The 19,806-nt window shown below is 41.4% G+C and overlaps 1 protein-coding gene across 1 annotated transcript in view; it reads left to right on the forward strand.

Moving 5' to 3' along the window:
- ABCB11 (ATP binding cassette subfamily B member 11) overlaps positions 1–17,063 on the forward strand; it is a 54,307-nt gene extending 37,244 nt beyond the window's left edge. The window contains exons 21-29 of the mRNA XM_049802843.1: positions 4,217–4,321; positions 4,420–4,581; positions 7,572–7,775; positions 10,492–10,733; positions 10,847–11,003; positions 12,059–12,256; positions 13,063–13,269; positions 14,142–14,288; positions 15,047–17,063. Of these exons, the coding sequence (XP_049658800.1) occupies positions 4,217–4,321; positions 4,420–4,581; positions 7,572–7,775; positions 10,492–10,733; positions 10,847–11,003; positions 12,059–12,256; positions 13,063–13,269; positions 14,142–14,288; positions 15,047–15,247 (1,623 nt within the window). The 3' untranslated portion in view covers positions 15,248–17,063. The remainder of the gene's footprint in view (positions 1–4,216; positions 4,322–4,419; positions 4,582–7,571; positions 7,776–10,491; positions 10,734–10,846; positions 11,004–12,058; positions 12,257–13,062; positions 13,270–14,141; positions 14,289–15,046) is intronic.
- Positions 17,064–19,806: the final 2,743 nt, after the last annotated feature.

The raw sequence follows: 19,806 nt of genomic DNA on the forward strand, positions 1-19,806 counted from the left end.
TGGCACATTCACTGGGAAGAAAATTGGAATGCCACTATCGTTTTGCGGTTTGTGTACCCATCTGAGATAGGATAAAACTTGTGTTGTGATTCCCACTTACCTGTTTAGGTCATGGTAGGTACATTTGTGGGCAAAGAATATATATCCTAAAGGGCAGACAATCTTCTAGCAACTGGAGGTCCAAAACCTATCAGGGAGGAAAGAGTGAATGAATGAATGCCCCAGCATCTGAGCTACTGATTAGAAAAGGATTGAGAAAATGCTCCTAATAGCAGTGCAGGCAATGTATTAAAAGAAAGATTGACCTTTGGCTGTTAGTTTTTTTGGCAGGTTGTTTTGGCTTAAACATTTCTCTCTGGGAAGTTACTCAGGACTTTGAATCACATTTACTTGCAGCTTGGTGTTTGCTAGCTGAGATCCAGGGTGGGGCAGAGCAAAAGACATTCCAGTCCCTCTTGACCCACTTAGTGGCTCCTGATCCATGTGCTTGGCCTTTTAGTAGTAGGTGTGCCACCTCCAAACGCTTTTTGAGTGTCTAGACCTCATGCCAAGGACTGTGGCTTTCACTAGAGAGCAGGTGAGACACTGCTACATGCATTCCTTTTGAGAGAGGTTTTCTAGACACCAGGTCCTGCAAGATGCTAAATGCCTTCATTGCCAAGGATGAATTTCTTCTCTTGAAGGTCTCAGTCCATCAAGTGAGAGAGGCTGCAGGAAAAATAAACAAGCCAAAATGAACATGTGCAAAGTCCAACATCTGTGTTTCATTATTCATACATTTAAAACATTTCTGACTGGTGCCAAGGCAGTCAGGCAGATGGAATATGCATCTGCTTTCTAAGCTGTCTGAATATCAGCAACGAAGTTGTGACAGACACGTGGGCTTGTACTCTGGGACCAATATGCTGGGGAAGTGAGGGGAAAAATCCCCACAGCTATGAAATGAAAGGATAAATTTAGCAAAGTCTGCCTTGAAGGTTCTCAGAAATTAATCCCCAAAAGTGAATGAAGAGTGGGATAATAGTAGATATGTCTTCTGATAAGTTCAGATCAGAAGTGTACCTTTGGAACAAATTTCTCAGTAGTTGCTTCTTACTATGCTTTGGTTCCCACTATGGACCTGTCTCAGAGTATGGGAAATGGATCCTTTCCATTGAAACTCAACTGGAAGATGTGCTCCGACTGCTATCGGGCATGTAGCCCATGGCCCCAATAAAAGATAGTCCACGCTAAAACTGCTGAAACTTATAGAATCTGAACATGGACACCTCAGCAACGACTCTTTCCTTTTATAGACATGATGCTATTGTCCATGCTACATGTTACTGTAATCAGTGTTTTTTTTTAAATCAAGAACATAGGTCAAATACATAGCTGAGCATGTTAGTTCAATTTTACGGGACAGATTTGCAACGGGAAAAAAAATGCTCTGTTTGCAATACAGAGATCTCTTCCCAGTGAATGTTATCCACATTTCCTTCTGTAGGACTATAAAGTGCTATTGCTCTCAGTTTAGGGAGAGTGTAAGCATGTACTTCAGCCCATTGCTTTTCTTGAGCTGGGATGCTTCCTTAAATTTAAAGCTTGCAATAGGAGTCCCAGAGTGACCAATAACTGGCTTCACCAGAAACCCTCAAGGTGTCTTGCAGACATTGCAGTTCTCTCAGCCTTTATCTAGAAGCAGTGGAAAGCCTGGCCACAGGAACTGGGAAGGCCTTTCACAACATGTTTCTTGCATAAGAGAAAGCAGGGGAACTACTTTGACTGTGGGTGATATGGATAGAATATTAAAGCAAAGGCTCACAGCACTCTCCCTTTCCATGAGCACCTTTCATAAGCATGGGTATGGAACCAACCTCCCTGAAATCAGGAACTGTGTTGCCTTTGTCTTGAAATGAAGGCTCCTACATAATCTTGCCTACCATCTAGCCATATAGAGGCAATGAACAAAAGTTTATTTATAACAAGCATAAATACTTACTGGGACTCACTGTAGGGTTCTAGGGCAAGTGTTTATCTCTCATTTCAATGCTCAGTCTTGTATTGTGTATTTATTTATTCAACTAGAGAGAAAAATTTCAAAGTGTGAAAAGAAAAAAATGTTAAGTTCAACCCACGTATGGGGCCATCCCAGTGTTTCTGGATGACTGTGCAGAGAAAGCAGGGATATCACTTGTGAAAAAGCCATCAGCATGTCTAGAGAGTAATGTTTTTCATTCCTGTTCACAACTATATATTTATTATGATCCATCACATACTGTGTTTATCATACTGTTTATTAGTTTTACTCATTAGAATTGTTATTCATTTCAACAGAGATTTTGCTGATGTTTTTTTCATATGAAAAGTACTACAGCACTGTAATTAATATGACATACATGTTAACAAATGTTCACAATGATAAGTAGTTAGTTATTCCCCTGGTTATGTTTTAGGCTAGCTATGCATTTAGCATGACTGCTACTGTGAAGTGCACTTTCCCATTCATGCCTAGAAATTGCATACCATGATGATACAGAAAATACCACCACAGCAATTCTAAATACAGACTCCTTGTAGGACACAGTTAATGCATGCACTGAGTTCACTTTATATCTCATTCAGACCAAGTGTTTAACTAGAATACTTCCTACAGGGGAAAAAACCAACCAACCAACCAAACAGCGGTATCTTTTCTGGATATGTAGGTTACAGAGATAGATGAAATCTGCTCACAGCCTGTTCAATTCAGGATCAAACATGGATTACTAAATGTACAGTGGGTTTCATTATGGGGATAGGAACAGCAGCAAATCATTATATGTTTTGTTCTTATTATGGCAGATTAAAACATGCTTGGTGATTTTTATTTTTTTTTAAACAAAGATTAATCTGAGAAAGTAATATGCCTTGCTACTGATAAGACAGCACGGCATTGGAACAGTTTTTAGCTTGAAACATTAAGTGTCGTCTTGATATTATAATTTTGGATTTTGCAGGATTTATTTTGTTGCCAAGGTACTGATGTACAAAGGTAAAATACTTGAAGTGGAATTCCCACTAGAGAGCAGCTATTTCTTTTTATCAAATTCATGCTCTAATTCCTCTCTGTTACTTTGATGCATAGCTCACTTTGAATTGTAAATAACTTGAGTTGACCTTTTAAGACTAGTACTTAAGTTTATTTTTGTTGAATTTTATATTTTGCAGCTGTAATGAAAATTCCTTCTTCTCTTTCTACCGTTAAATACTTACCTAGAAGAATTTAAGCTGGTTTTGATTTAAGGAAATGTCAAATGCACAGGTTATTTTTAATTACACCTTACAGATAACAGATTGAGAGATTAGTCAATTTATAGTAATTTTTACCTGTGAAATCCAATTAGAATTAACTTAAGATTAGTGGAGAAGTACAAACATGAGCTGTGGCTTATATCTACAAGTAGCAGAAGTAGTTTAACAACTTCAGGTGGGTTAACTGACCTATATATCAATGGCTCTGACTGAAAGGAATTGCTAAAGGATGGCTACTTAGATTTGGACCACTACTTCAGCAGCAGCCAGTAATGCTGGCAGGTGTTGAAAAAGGCCAGGTGTTAAGAACAAGCGGTAAAAGGAAAATACCATGATGACTGGAGTGGAATGGGGTGGAGGGGCTCTACTTTTAAGCACTAGTGCTTTTTTCTCAAGTACCCAGCAGTAAGCAAATAGCTCGTATCCACACTCCTTCAGTAAAAGACAATAGGTTCCTCTTGAAGCCTACTTCTAGCATTTGTTAGTGTTGTGCAAGGAGAGTCATGCTAGGGTATCATTATTACACAGACTAAAGTTGCAATTGGCTTAGATTAGAGAGGAGGTAAGGGAGCTGCTGCACTGTTGCTTTGTAGCTATGCTATTTATTTCATTACTATCCTCTGGGTATCACGCTGGATCTTGTTTAGAGTGGGGGGATGTTTGATTAATTATAACTAGGGATGGGCAACTAGTAATAGCAGTACATGCAGACACCAAGTATAATAAACTTGCTGTTTAATAGGAGTAAAAAGCATTATGCTGTACCCAGGCTCACCTTAGGAAAAATAAGGAATCAGGCCTTTGCAAGGGATGAGGGAGAGCTCTGTGTTCTGGCTTTGATTCTAGGCTGGGCCTCTGCACTGGGAAATAGGGATTCATGAACAAACTTCACACACAGCAAAACTGACACTTCTAATATGACGCCACCCATTTTTTTTCAAAGACCTTCTCCATTCTTGATGAAGAAGAACGAAGAATCCAGATCAATGGTGTCTGCCTACTCTTTGTCTTTGTTGGAATTCTTTCATTTTTCACACAGTTTCTACAGGTAATAGCAGTCCGGTATGGGTAAATTTTGTTTCTGTTCCCTTACTCTGTGGGTATCTCTTTCTGTACAATATTTGTATTTATTCTTACGTACCCCAGGGATACACCTTTGCCAAGTCTGGTGAGCTGCTTACAAGACGGTTAAGGAAAATTGGTTTCCAGGCTATGCTAGGGCAAGACATTGGTTGGTTTGATGACCAGAAGAACAGCCCTGGTGCTTTGACTACAAGACTTGCAACAGATGCCTCACAGGTCCAAGGGGTAAGACCTGGTAGCTTAAGAATCATTTTACTATAAGCACTGATTGAAGGCATATTTTGGCACATTGTCACAGAAATTGGCTAGCATGCTGTCAAGACCCAGACTGGACAAACCAGGGAGTTGTGTTTAATTTGAAATTCCCTCGGGCTAAATTAAGGTGAAATGACACCAAATGATCAGTTAAAGATTTTATTCATGACAGAAGCAAACTGAACTGGGGAGGCATGGTAGTAGGTAGCAGGGTTTCTCACAACAGGAATTGGCATAAGACTACTTCTGTAAACTGTGTAACCCAGGGTAACCATATACATCAATTCAGGAGATGTATATACACCAACAAGGAGATCCCTCCCGTTGAGTCACAAGGTTCAGAGCAGACCCCCTTGCTTTCTAGACTCCTCCTCAGAGAAGGGCCCAGGGGTGGCTGGATCCACTCTTAGTCTCAGACTTGGTCAATGGTTTATGTCTTGAAACGGATGAGGTGTAGGGATTGTGAAAGAGGAAAGAGAGAAGAAGACAGAGAAAGAAAAAGGAAGAGAGAAAGATTTCACCGGTCCTGGGTCCAGCATTGGTTCAGTCAGCTGAGGGGTCCAGTGCCTGTGGGCTTGTGTGCCTGGGGCTTCAGTTTGTGTCCTTTTATCATCCTTGCCCCTCTTTTGGGCAGGCACATATGAGCAGTTTGTGAGCCTTTGGACTTGGGAGTCGTTTGTGGAGTAACTTCTCCTTCCCTGCAGACACTGCTGTTGTTTGATCTTTGTATCAGAACAGCTTATCAGAGCAGGGAGCTGCACACCCTCCAGCACGCCCTCCCCCTCCTGTTGCTGATGTCTGAGCTGATGGGCTTTTCACCTTGGTTGCTTGCTGTGCAGGGTTTGTCTTTAAGCAGAACTTGCCCCACCACAATGTTTGAGACATTAACTTACCGTCTCTCACACATGCAACCAGCGAGGTCAATGTAGATCAATCCTTGGTCAGTCAATTAAGCTGTTTCTATGTATCAGAGACTGTCAAGGTGGAACTATTATCACTGTATTTATCTAAAAGCACAAGTAGCATCCCAATTTACTGCCCATTATTCCTGCCTGGATTACCAGAAGAAGAACACAAAAATCAATAAAATACCAACCATCAATGGAATGGGAAGGAGCATCGAGTGCAGAAGTTTTAACTTCTTTTTTTCTGGAGATGAATTAGCAGCCGTTTGCCACAATGCTTACGTGTTTATTTCAAAAACATGTCAGACTAGTATTTTAGTGACATTTATCATGAATCATGTTTTCCAGTTTTCAGCGTGCTATTGTGCTTGTTGTGACAGTTTTGATTTAAACTGACAGTCCACTTGAAAAAACAGTTTATAGTACTGGCTGGTGCTCCAGCTGGGGAATCATGCAGCCAGTTTCAGTGTGACATTGTTTCGGAAAGTGAACCACTAACTCCATGTGTTATGTTCCTTAGTGGGTGAGGGTTAAATCATGCTGAGCTATAAATGTTACCTCTGAATTGATGCTGTGGTAGAAGTGAGTCAGATGCCATTTTACTTGGCTCCAATGCAAGCAATTTTCTAGAAATTAAGAAGGAAACATACAGATTTCTTTGTTACAAAAATTGTCCTGTTTCAGCTTGACTGAACATGATAGGTTGGTTTCTAAAAACTACTAGTGGAAGTTTTAAGAATTTAAAAGGTAAATGAGAAAAGATGTTCCCCAAGCCCCTGTCAGCAGCAATTTCTACAGAATCAGAGAAACCAGCTGCAAACCTCCTCAGTCCTTACAGGCACTTACAGGGCATGTTTTAATTGAAATAAACAAACTTGTAAACCACTGACTGAACCATTTAATAGCCTCCTAAGGGACATCTTTGTTCTAAGCACATGTAGAGCTGTGGGGCACAGCCATTCAACCCACAGCTCTGGGGGGAAAAAACCAGAGCTACGTGAGCAGCAGTGTCCTCCACCTTTCACTGCCTGACACAGCAGTTAGCCAACTGGTGCTGTTGCAGAGTGAGCTGCAGGTGAGAAGGTGCACGCAAGTGTCTGGGGTCTGAAAATGTCTACATCTGCACCAGGAGTAAGTGGACTCTTGGTGTGTGTGTGGGGGATGCTAGAACTGCAGGATCCAGGTGGGAGCAGCCCCTATGGCTGCTCCTTTTGGTAGACTCTGCAGAGCTGGGAGGTGTACCTTCCACTGCGGAGAGGCCCAAGGCACCCTGCCCTATTGCTGCAGGTCAGAGGATGAGCATTTTGTGCTGCAAGTTCACATCCTGCAAATGAATTTGACTGAAAATGATCAAGGATATCAAACGTGGTTTTTTTTTTCTAATACATAGTAACTTAGTTCCTATTTAGGGCTGCTGTTCACTGCTATGAAAGAAGATAACTTTTGAGTAAATAAATCAAGCTTATTACAAAGAATAGTGTTCTTGAAGTACATAAGGAGAAGATGAATGCATTCAATAAAGGTGATGTCAAAGGCATATTTAAAATTTTTCCTTAATAAAGAGACAGGCAGAAATGCAACTTTAATTCATCCTTTCTCAGTGATGTTCCTCACTCATTTTAGCACAGTTGAGACTTCGTTGTTAATAGTTAAGTTGCAAAAGGGTTCTCTTTATTATTTAAGCCTAGATGGATAAATGTGGGGGCTAAACAGAGTATTCAGATGAGTGATTCCCCAGGGAACCAAGGGAAATAATTCAATACTTAGATTATCTTTCTCACAACCATTAGAAACAATTTTCTGGGTTCTCAGTGGAAGGTTTGGTGGGTGAAAGGAATATTGGACGTTTGCAGTCCTTCTCTTGATAGTATATCAAGAGTATATCCAAAACGGTATATTCCAGGGCAGTCAGCAGCAGTTGGTGCTTTATAATATTTTAATATAATTTCAAGTTTTCTAAAGTTTTATAGGAAAGTTTATAGGAAAGTTTATTTAAAGATTATTAAAGTTGCTATTGGAGTACAAGTCAAGCATCTCTATTTCTTTTCTTTGAAGGCAACTGGATCACAGATAGGAATGATTGTGAATTCCTTTACCAACATTGGGGTGGCCATGATCATTGCTTTCTACTTCAGCTGGAAACTGAGTTTAGTTATACTGTGTTTCCTGCCGTTTTTGGCCTTATCTGGAGCTGTGCAGGCTAAAATGCTGACAGGATTTGCCTCTCAGGACAAGAAAGCGCTGGAAGCTACTGGACAGGTAATGTTATTTAAAAACTAATTATATTTGCAGTCACAGGTAGTTGAAAAATCAGGCACTTGGGACCATCGGTAATTCAAATGTAATGAAACTGGCAATGTTTTGCAAATAAGTTGTAGTATTTCAGCTTGTCAAACCATTGAAAATCCCTAACTGCAAAAGCACTTGCTGCATGGAATGTGACTGACTTTTCAAAAGTTATTGGACCTAATTGTCAGACACAAATCTCTCAGCAGCCTGTTTCACCTTTGTCAGGTTTTATTTAAATGCCTGTTTGTCGATGCCCTGTGACTATGCTGTGAACTGGCTCACCTCGACGGCTGAGTATAGGTTTATGTAGTTTGCACCAGCTGAGCAGACTTCCAGTCCACGTACCAAACAAGGAAAAAGTAGGGACGCAAGAGAAAGGAATGCTGTTTTCTCATGAGTTCACTCCTATGCAGGTCTGCAGTGTTGAAATGCTCAAACTCCTTTGACCTTAGTTGTGGGTCACTAAGTTCTGGCACATGACCCAGAACCTGATACTTTCTAAATATACCTAGTTCAACTGTGCCCAAACTGAACTGCGTCAGAAATGCAGGGAATTTAGAAGACAGGTAACATGAGGAAGACTACCTCAGATTACCCCACTCAGAGTAATGCCTGAGCCTTCTCTCCTGCTTTAGGCTGCCATATTTCTAGCATCAGAAAAAGTAAGCTTTGCAGATCCTCTCAAAGCCTCAGAATTTCCTTCTGCTGAGCTACTTTAGCCCATCCTAAAATGACTCTTGCAGTGTTCCCACTCCTCCCCCATCCTACATTAAAGTCCTGCCTACCAAATCTCTTACCCAACCCACCTTCTACCCTGCCCCATCTGAACCTTACCTCTACCCATCTGAGGTCTCATCCATCTTCAGCCTCCTCTTGACCTTAATCTGTGCAGCAAACACATGGACTGGACTCCTTTGCCCTGTTCAGCTCTGCACCTACTGGCTGTTTCTTTCCCATTGCCTGCGGCAGTTGGCTCAGCCTGCCACCCCCCTTTTGATTTCTGAAGAAGAAAATCTTCAGCTCCCAATTCCCATTTCTGGGTGTGATTTAAAGAAGCATGTCATGACTGGGGGCATAGAACTTAAAAGCATGCAGATGTCTGGAATTTTATTTTTTTAAATGCACAAAAGGTATTACAAGAATTACTATCACTTGACTTTGGTATTGCTAATCAAATGAATACACTTATGGGCCACTGTTGAGTGCTGTTAGGAATAATCTTCAATTCCAGAAAGCCAAGGAAGAATTAAGACCTAACCAATTGCCCACATTCAGAATGGTTTAATTATTTACAAAAAGTGGTAAATCAAAATACTGTCTTGACAAGGAGAGAAACTTCACTAATGAGTCAAGGCATCAACCTTTTGTTCAACAGAAGGACCCAGAGGCTGGGATGAAAAGGGCACTCAATGCTTCAGCAGTTTTGGTGATGACTGATTATGTCTGGTGTTATTTTCTAATTAATTTGCCAGCACTGCATCCAAATGCTAAACGCTCTGAGTTCTTCCACAGTGATTGCTCATCAGCCATGCTAAACATGGAAAAGCACAGTCTGAACAATCCAATTCACAGTAGCTACTTATCTGCTCCTTTACATTGTATGATAATGCATGAGATTCGACTCTTAATTTTGGCCAGAAAAAAACCCTGAAATCGAATGGAATATTTTTAATGATTTATATTCAGATCTCTTCCTACATGCTGAAAACACTCATAAGCCATATAGCAGACTATTGCTTCCCAAAGGAAAGTGTCACACTATGAAGCTATCAAAGTCCGGGCAAACTACAGCATTTTAAATCAATTTCTTAATAAAATTACTTAAGTAGGCTGAAATTAGGATTAAACAAACTGTCAATCTACTTCTACTGATGAAACTGTAGTGCTATTTTTTTGGGACAGAAACCCAAATTCTGACTGGCAACAAAGCACAATATAAAGCCTACAATTAACTAAAGCTCCAGACAAATTTCCATGGGGATTATCTCATAATTTCCTGTGTTGCATTTTTCTATGTACATAAGCAAGCATTTGCTTACTCTTTGCCCATGTACAAGGTAAAACTCCTGGAAATTGTGTCACTGATATTAGAGGAATCAAGGTGTATCAAATCAATCTCCATATATATGTTCTATCTCATCAGGCTTTTTGGACATAAACCAGAGAAAGAGGGAGGATGAGCAGGTGAGGAAACAGTAAATTCAGGTGGTTTTAATTTATGAAACAGAAGTTGGAGATAGCACCCCTTCTAACTCTTTCCCTGATATTGCTATAAGTAAAACAAAATAATTGAAATAAACATCTTTAATTAATAAATGCATGCAATCAAGAACAACAATGTTCCTAAAACCATTTTTGCTTTTGTGGATGTCTCATTTATACACACTACATGAAATAACTCACAAGTGAGAGCACGTGCCCGATTTCCTAAGTGTGCTTACAGTAGCTTAGCTCTGGTGGAGCAGACAGAGCATTACTCTTGAGGATCTTAGTAGATAAATGCTTGTAGAAAAGTTTCTCTTTAGGTTGGCTGATGTTTTGGCCAGTCTGTATCATATCTGAATCAATTTATACATGGCATTAGTGCCCTGTGTTCATGAAAGAATCATGCATTTGTGAACGAGCACACTCTACTTTTCCAAGTAAAAATTAGCTTTTACCCATTATTTTTTTTTCCCTCCTCCAGATTTCCAGTGAAGCCCTCTCTAACATCAGGACTGTTGCTGGGATAGGGAAAGAGAAAATGTTTATCAGCAACTTTGAGAAGCACCTAGATATGCCCTATAGAGCTGCAATCAAAAAAGCACATGTTTACGGACTCTGCTTCGGCTTTGCCCAGAGCATAGTGTTCATTGCCAACGCTGTCTCTTACAGATACGGAGGATTTCTAGTTGACACTGAAGGACTCCATTACAGCTTTGTGTTCAGGTGAGAGCCTGCCTGGAGCCAGAAACAGGCTCCTCTCCAGAAGCGCTGGTCTCAGTGTAGCGTTCAGTTTCCCGATGGCTTCCCCAGAATGACCGTGTCCCCCTTCCCTGCAGGGTGATTTCTGCTATTGTGACCAGTGGAACTGCTTTGGGAAGAGCGTCTTCCTATACCCCAAACTATGCCAAAGCCAAAACATCTGCTGCACGCTTTTTTCAACTGGTCGATCGGCTTCCTAAAATCAGTGTTTACAGTGAAAAAGGGGAAAAATGGGTAAGAGCGGAGATAAGCAATTTGTGATGTCATTCAGCTCAATATAAGCACTGAATTTGCACTAATGGTTTGTAAGTCAATGAGGATCACTGCTTTACAAAAAGGTTATGCTGATTGTATAATTGTTACTTGTCTTTGCTCTTTTGGAAGCAGCGAGCTCTGTACTAGACAGCAAGAGTAATCTAAAGTGCGGCTATTAGGAATTTGTCAGTGTAAAACAGTACATTAGAATAGGACCAATTTGGATGATTCACAGAATAGCATGTTTTTTCTTTCTGCTCTACAGTTCACACATAAACCTGACTATCGCTAGCTTATAATGGAGGCTTTTTTTTCCATTCACATAAAAATGTTGGGGGTGTTCACAAGGGGCCAAATCATCTTTGAGTCAGACAAAATGAAAATGCTCAATTTTTGGTTAATTGAAAGGTCAGACCCAGAAAATTCAAACAGTTTACTTTTCATTTAGCTTATTGTTTTTCAGGATTAAGTGAAAACTTGAAATAATTCTTATGAATTAAAAACATTAGTTTTTTTACTTCAAACCATGAAAATTAAGATCTTGACTCCCTTCAGAGTTTTGTAATAGAGTTTTTTAAGAGTTCTGGAAAAACTGACCTGAATTCATGTATTGCTTTAATGCTGCAAAGGTAAATTTTTTTTTTTTTTTTTTTTTTTTTCTAAATCCAGCTTTTTGCACAAATGTATTATTTGGACTATCACCAAATTTACACTTACTTACACAGTGTCTGGATTAAAATAAAAAACTTACCCATTTGCAAGGCAATCCTATTTCCAGTTGATGCCTCTGACCAGTGCAGTATGGGGAAGTGTAAGAAGAGCAATAGTGTTGTGACTAACGGCTTCACGTCTAGGACAGCTACGCCAGTATGGTTCTTATCCTGCTTTCTGGGCTAATTTCACAGGCACAAATGTCGTGTTTTAAATGAGAGATGCAAGAATGGAATCTGAGGAAGAGTTATTTCGTACTTTAGAACTCAATTTTGAGCTTGAGCTTGTTGTAGCATCTTTCTTTTTTTTTTCTTTTTAACCAGGATGATTTCAAGGGAAGCATTGAATTTCTTAACTGTAAATTCACATACCCTTCTCGGCCTGATATTCAGGTCCTGAAAGGACTCTCTGTAGATGTTAAGCCTGGACAGACTTTGGCATTTGTTGGAAGTAGTGGCTGTGGTAAGAGCACCAGTGTACAGCTTCTGGAGCGTTTCTATGACCCTGAGAAAGGAAGTGTGGTAAGCAAAGGAAACATGGTTTGTGTGCTGTTTTCAGCAATGCTAGAAGGACTCTTCTGAGTGTGTCCTACTTGTGCAGCCTAGCAGTAGTGGCACATATATATGTAGCTTGGGGCTTCAGCTCCTTCTCAAACAAATATGGACTGTTTGGACAATTCCCAAGTATCATCTCAGAGGTATTCAGGCAAGATCAGAATACTACAAGCCTCCGGTGTACCCTTTATGCATTATGTAGGCTGTACGCATTCACCTTGGTAGCTCCTGTATGAAACATAACGTGTGGCATACATTGTGGGAGCATAAGCAAAAATCAAGTCTGGATGGAGCAACAGAGAGCCTGGAACATCCCTAAATATATAGCTTCAACATGCAGCTTCTTTGCAGGTTGAATTTGTCCCGATTTAACTTCCAGTTATTCAATTACTGATCACTTAAAAAGCTATTATATCTTTTTCTCATGTGAATACTTAACCATGTAGTTAGATTTCTCTTTCTTTGGAAAAAATAAGTGTGGTGATCACTATGCTAGGAAGGCAACAAAGCATGTACCTAACCTTAAGCGATTAATTAGTTCACCTGGACTTAAGATTAAGCAAATGATCTAGTGTTGACATATCACAGGCATACCCAGAAAATACACTTCATGCACAAAGGAGCCAAATATAACTAGATTCTCCATATCACTTTAAATCAGTAGTGTTTGCATTTCAGTAATAAGGCCAAATCATTTAGTTTTGCTATAAACTATTTGGGTTTTGCAGGTTGTTGTTTTGGAATGTTTCAAGTTTTCTCCTATTTCCTGGCAGTTAATAGATGGACACGACACCAAGAAAATAAATGTACAGTTTCTTAGATCAAAAATTGGAATAGTGTCCCAGGAGCCTGTGCTATTTGACTGCAGCATTGCTGATAATATCAAATATGGCAATAACACCAAAGAGGCGGCGATGGAAAAAGTCATAGAAGCGGCCCAGAAGGCTCAGCTGCATGATTTTGTTATGTCACTGCCTGATGTAAGTACCCATGAGGCCTTGGGTGTGGAACTACAGATAGGCTGCTCGGTGTTCATTGCAGCTGGGAGTTGCTCCAAACCCAGTTAAATTTGCTACATGCATATACTTTTTATTTAATTTTACAGCCATAACAGTAGGAGCAAGGAGGGTATCATGACCATTTGTTATGTTCCTGAGAGTGTGGGCATGAGTGGCGACTGGGTTTTTACGCAGTAGGCAAATATTTATAAAAATGAAACCAGCAGTTACAACTCTGAGCTAGGAGAAAAGGGAAGATTTTTCAAAGCCATGAACAAGAAAGAAGCAGCACAGTTCAGCAGTCAAAATGTTACACTGAGTCAGGAAATATAAATCCTCTTCCCAGCTGTGGGAGATTTGCCTTGTGACTAGGGCATGATATTTAGACAAAAATATTTGAAGCTGGCAGCTTATGTGCACTTAATAAGTATCTAAATGCACTGAAATTGTGTAAATAAAAATCAGAAGAACATAAAAGGTATGGATGCAGTTTAGGCACCCAAACAAAACACTTGTCCAGGAAGCCCTTAAATCACTTTTAGCCTCTTCTCCCAAACCTAGGATGGGGGTCTGTTTGCCTCAGATAAACCAGCCAACATCTTGCTATCAAATTTTTCTTCTAGGCCCATCACCATACTGCCTAGGCCCCTGGGCCATGCGTACTGCAAAGCATGACTCGGAAATGTCTCCCCAAAACTGTGTCTCTATTATACAGTATTTCTGCATTTGTACAGTATTCTGCATTTTTAAGGAGGAGGAGGCAGCAGTGGACTGTGCTCTTGCCTCTCTCCTCATGCTCTTCTTTCAGGTTGTGTACTGTATTTACTGACACCTTCCTTTTGTTTATTTTTCAGAAATATGAAACCAATGTTGGGGCTCAAGGATCCCAGCTGTCTCGTGGGCAAAAACAACGCATTGCTATAGCGAGGGCCATTATACGAGATCCTAAAATTTTATTACTGGATGAAGCTACATCTGCCTTAGACACAGAAAGTGAAAAGGTAAATGTGCAGTGAAAAGCAGTAAAGGCAAGTTGTTAATACAGTGGCTTACAATGTACAATGCCTTTTTCTGTTCTAGGGAGACATCCTGACGTACTCCACTACATGACCACAACGTTATTATTCCACATTATTAATTCAGCACTTACACCTTTAATGTTCCAGGAAGCACAGCTATAAAAAACAGCAGCCAGCTACAAGGGCTCTTAGACTGCCAATGAGAGGCAGCACTTTTTCAGAAATGTCCATACTAATTCCGGGGGTTTCTAAGCATGCAGTGGGAATGTTTCATATATATAGCTTCTGCACATTAAAACCCAACCAAACTAAAATGTATTCAAGCATGTGAATGATGAGCCTGAATATTCAATAAAAACAGCAGTGAGGGGCCTAAGAACTTGGGCCATAATTTGCGTAGCTTGGTTACATTCAGAGATTAGAGAAATGGTGGAAATTTAAAAACATATCCACACTGAGCTGACATTCAGCATGTCAGCTGAATAAAGGCCTGCCTCAGTTTCTACTGCTGTCTATGTTTACCTGTCCCTTCTTTGTACTGCTATTAAACTCAGTTCATGACCCAGCTGAGCACACCAGAAACATAACCTTTGATTTAGCCTCATAGTCACTTTTACAAGTTACGGTAAATACAGTTTTGCACAATACATTAATTAATCTGAAGCAATTGGATTTCTCCAGCTCTGAGCCCCAATTTGGTTTGCATATTTTCACTCTGACACTTTGTCTGTTGCCTTTAGACTGTGCAGGCAGCGCTGGATAAGGCCAGAGAAGGGCGTACCTGCATCGTCATTGCCCACCGCTTGTCCACGATCCAGAATGCTGACATCATCGCTGTGATGTCGCAAGGACTCGTCATTGAAAGGGGCACTCATGATGAACTGATGGCCATGGAAGGAGCTTATTACAAGCTTGTTACCACTGGAGCCCCAATTAGCTGAATTACTGTGATTCTAAATTTGTAAGGTTTCTTTTCCATAAGCAAATACTCTGCGGTAGGTATGTGTATGTCGGTACCCCATTGTGCTACAAAGTGCTCTGCAATAGTGTGAGTTCTGTGGTACCCTAAATGTATGCAGCTTTCTGCATCAAGCCCGTGCAGGGGACTGAGCACAGGCTGATCCATTCAGGAAGTAGCTCAGCCCAGTGCTAAGGGAAAGCAAACCTGAAAATGGGAGAGATTGTTGCTGGGGAGCTGGGGAGCTCCCACCACCTGCAGTCAGACTGCACAGTCCTGTCAGTCCTCAACTAGCAACCAAGGAAGACTCTGCCCTGGTGTTCTGGAAACTGCCACTTCTCTAGGTAAGCTGTATGAATAAAAAACAATCCCAAGCATGATACTGTATACCCAAAGGGATCAAATCTCTCCTAACGTTCAGCCTGTGGAGGATTAAGACAAATACCCTTACTGGGGGCACAGAACCCTCACCCTTCCACCCCTTCATACCATACATGTCAGCTGTGCTGCTGGGGGAGGTTTGGCTTCCTTCCACTGTGTGCAGCCACAGCACTAACACATCAGCACCCTGGGGCTGGCATCGCTGTGACCCTTCAACAAAACCATTAAGTACTTACAAAAAAAGGCAGCTCCTGACAAGTAACAAAAGCAATAAGGGAGAGGAACAGAAGCTGGAGAGGATCATCTCCCCTACACTTACCACTGATTAAAGCTGTGAAATAGATTTTGAATAGGAATAAATGCTTTTGTTAAATCAATGTAAAATCCTACAGTTAATCATCACAGTTATTTAAATCACTTCTACTGAGATGGTGATGGATAATATGTGTATCTTTTTTTTTCAGAAGGCAAGACAATGATGAGTATTTTTACAGCAATCATAAATATATTCAGTAAAGGTGGGGAAAGAAGTGCCGTAATTAGCCTTTTGTTTGTATTAAGCAGAGTTGATAGAGCAACTATTCATTCAGAAATGACAAAGGTCAGGAAGCATCTTCTTCTGGCAGGAGCTTGTTATCTGTAGCAGTATATTGTAAGGTCTACTGCATGTGTCTGAAATATGTTATTGGTTATTATCTGCAGGACAACAGGACTCTTTAGTGACTGGGATCTTGGACACAAATCAGATAATAGACAGAAAGTCTAAATTACAGTTTCGAAATTTAAATCTTCATTTTGAATAACAGAGTATTAACTGGAAAAGTCATTCTCCATGTCCTAAAATCTGCAGTTGGGGGTGCAGCGGTTCACCCACTTTATTATAAATCGCACCACAATGGAATATCTTATAAAACTACACAACAGGACCAACTGCTGAAACTTGAATAGAGCTGTAAGGGTGGAACCTTTATTGGGATACATCCCTTTATTCCAGGCAGGAAAAACCAGCTTCAACTTTGTACAACTCCATTAACAGAATTACTTCAATAGACCCTACTGAAATCACATAGCTGACACTGAAATGCTATTTTCCCAAGAAAGTTTGTATTTTAATCCTTAACTGAAAATGAAAAAGGAAGCTGCATTATTGGCCTTCTCTTTTCATCTTTTTAGCCTTTTTATGTTTCAGAGCAATAATTAGTTTGGATGGCTCAGGACTGAAACTATTGGCAGAGCGACTATCAATAACCTATTGACATACCTATATGATATTTAATTTATATTAATATTATGGCCATGGAAAAACAACGACTATTAAAAACTACAATGACTATGTGTACTTATTCCATAATTCTTTTGCCTAAAGGACACCACTTTTGCGGCCCAAATTATACCAATAAATTGTATTTTTTACTGGCTCTTGTGCTTTAGCACTTCATCTCTCACCCTTCAGACAAGCATGTGAGTATCTTGCAGCAGATAACAAGTATTTCTGTGTATTTAGATCATGTCTGTAACAAGGGGCTGCTGTGCAGGTCAGAGCTGCTGAGAAGGCCAACGCAACTGCACTAGCCCTGCCTGCAAAAGGAGCCTGCCACCTCCTTGCAGGAGCAGAGTGACATGGGCCCAGGTGGGTGGTATTACTCTTCATCATAACATTGTCCTATTTTTAGGCAGCTAATAAATATCGGGAAGTATGCCTGTATAACAAACAGAAGGCAGTCATGGTGTACACGAACAGTTGCATTGGTCTTTCATGTTCTTGGGCGCCATCTCCTGCCACTTTATACCTGTGTGCTATTCACAACCAGTTGATTATAAAGCCCTTCAGTACCTGTGCGAAGGGATTAAAGTGCAAGTGGAGCTACACGGTGTGTCCGAGCATGAGCAACAAGCCTTGATGGACTGCTTGGTGCAGAGCTGGACTGGCCTTTCCTCTGCAGCTGCCCCACAGGTAAGATCTCCCACCCCTGGAGCTTGGTGACAGGACCCCTAAGCAGACCCAAAGGCATTTGCTTACGTCTTTCAGAGCCAGTCCTGAGTCATTAGTCTTGACAGAAGTAGCCGACGGTATCATTTGGTGTGTCCTGCTGTATGTTTCTCTGCATGGTCCGTGGCAGCTGCATTACCTGGTTTTCCAACCACCCTATTCCTCTGGATAAATATAACCATGATACTGTTTGGGGATGGCACCTGAGTAACTGTTCTGCAAACACAGCCCCTGCTCTAGCTAGACTACTCTCAGCAGGAACAGCCTGTCTGTGGCCAGAGTCCTTCCATGACGAAGGTGCAACAGGGAATGGGGAGGACAAAAAGAAAAGCTGCATATTAACAAAAGTGAATGTTGTGAACTGAATGTAAAGCCAAGTTGTCAGCTAGTTTGTATGAGGAGTGAGGGATGCTTTCATTTCATGTAATTCCTGGCTTGTGAGAATCTTTCTGCAGACAGATGGAAGGACTTTTGGAATTACATTATCCCAATTTGGACACCTCTAAGTCAAGAAAAGATTAATGTTCTCCTGGGATCCCATTAGAGGGAGCAAGTGGATCAGTCAAGCACTTTTCACCCTCCTTATTACACAGGAAAAGCTTAATTAAAAAGGGGGCCTTGCAGCCCAAACTAGGCTGAGTAGTTCAGCCCATCGCCATCTAAATGTATATGCTCTATACCTGTTCCAAATATTAACTGTATAAACAGCTGCAAAAGCCTCATGAAGTTACAGTTTAAATATTTAACAACTTGATAGCTCTTATTTAAGGTGCCACACAATCTTATTAAACAGGGCATGAAGTATAATTTTCAACTGGGATAAATTCACTAAAGCCTAAGGGACAGGTAGGCCAATTTCACTGTATCAACTAAATGGCTGGCTCCTGATTTAGAATCATAGCATCACTTAGGTTGGAAAAGACCTTCAAGATCATCGAGTCCAACCATCAACCATGCCCACTAAACTATGTTCAGGAGTGCCTTGTCTACGTGCTTTTCGGATACCTCCTGGGATGGTGACTCAACCACTTCCCTGGGCAGCACATTCCAATACCTGACAACCCTTTCAGTAAAGAAATTTTTCCTAATATCCAACCTAAACCTTCCCTGCCACAACTTGAGGCCATTTTCTCTTGTCCTATCGCTAGTTACTTGATAGAAGAGACCAGTACCCACCTCACTACAACCTCCTTTCAGGTAGTTGTAGAGAGCGATAAGGTCTCCCCTCAGCCTCCTTTTCCCCAGGCTAAACAGCCCCAGCTCCCTCAGCTGCTCCTCATCAGACTTGTGCTCCAGGCCCCTCACCAGCTTGGTTGCCCTTCTCTGGACACGCTCCAGCACCTCAATGTCTTTCCTCTAGTGAGGGGCCCAAAACTGAACACAGGACTCAAGGTGCAGCCTCACCAGTGCGGAGTACAGGGGAACAATCCCCTCCCTGCTCCTGCTGGCCACACTATTTCTGATACAGGCCAGGATGCCATTGGCCTTCTTGGCCACCTGGGCACACTGCTGGCTCATATTCAGCCAGATGTTGACCAGCAGCCCCAGGTCTTTCTCTGCCAGGCAGCTTTCCAGCCACTCTTGCCCAAGCCTGTAGCGCTGCATGGGGTTGCAGGACCCGGCACTTGGCCTTGTTGAACCTCATACAACTGGCCTCGGCCCATCGATCCAGCCTGTCCAGATCCCTCTGTAGAGCCTTCCCACCCTCAAGCAGATCAACCCTCCCTCCCAACTTGGTGTCATCCGCAAACTTACTGAGGGTGCACTTGATCCCCTCATCTAGATCATTGATAAAGATATTAAAGAGAACTGGCCCCAATACTGAGCACTGGGAAACACCACTTGTGACCTGCTGTCAACTGGATTTAACCCCATTCACCACAACCCTCTGGGCTCGTCCATCCAGCCAGTTTTTCACCCAGTAAAGAGTACACTTGTCTAGGCCATGGGACGCCAGCTTCTCAAGGAGTATGCCATGAGAGACAGTGCTGATAGGCCTTGCTGAAGTCCAGGTAGACAACATCCACAGCCTTTCCCTCATCCGCTAGGTGGGTCACCTGGTCATAGAAGGAGATCAGGTTGGTCAAGCAGGACCTGCCTTTCGTAAACCCATGCTGACTGGGCCTGATCCCCTGTTTGCCCTGCACATGCCATGTGAGTGCACTCAAGAC

This window comes from Accipiter gentilis, chromosome 1, assembly GCF_929443795.1.
Source record: "Accipiter gentilis chromosome 1, bAccGen1.1, whole genome shotgun sequence".
Taxonomy (NCBI): domain Eukaryota; kingdom Metazoa; phylum Chordata; class Aves; order Accipitriformes; family Accipitridae; genus Astur; species Astur gentilis.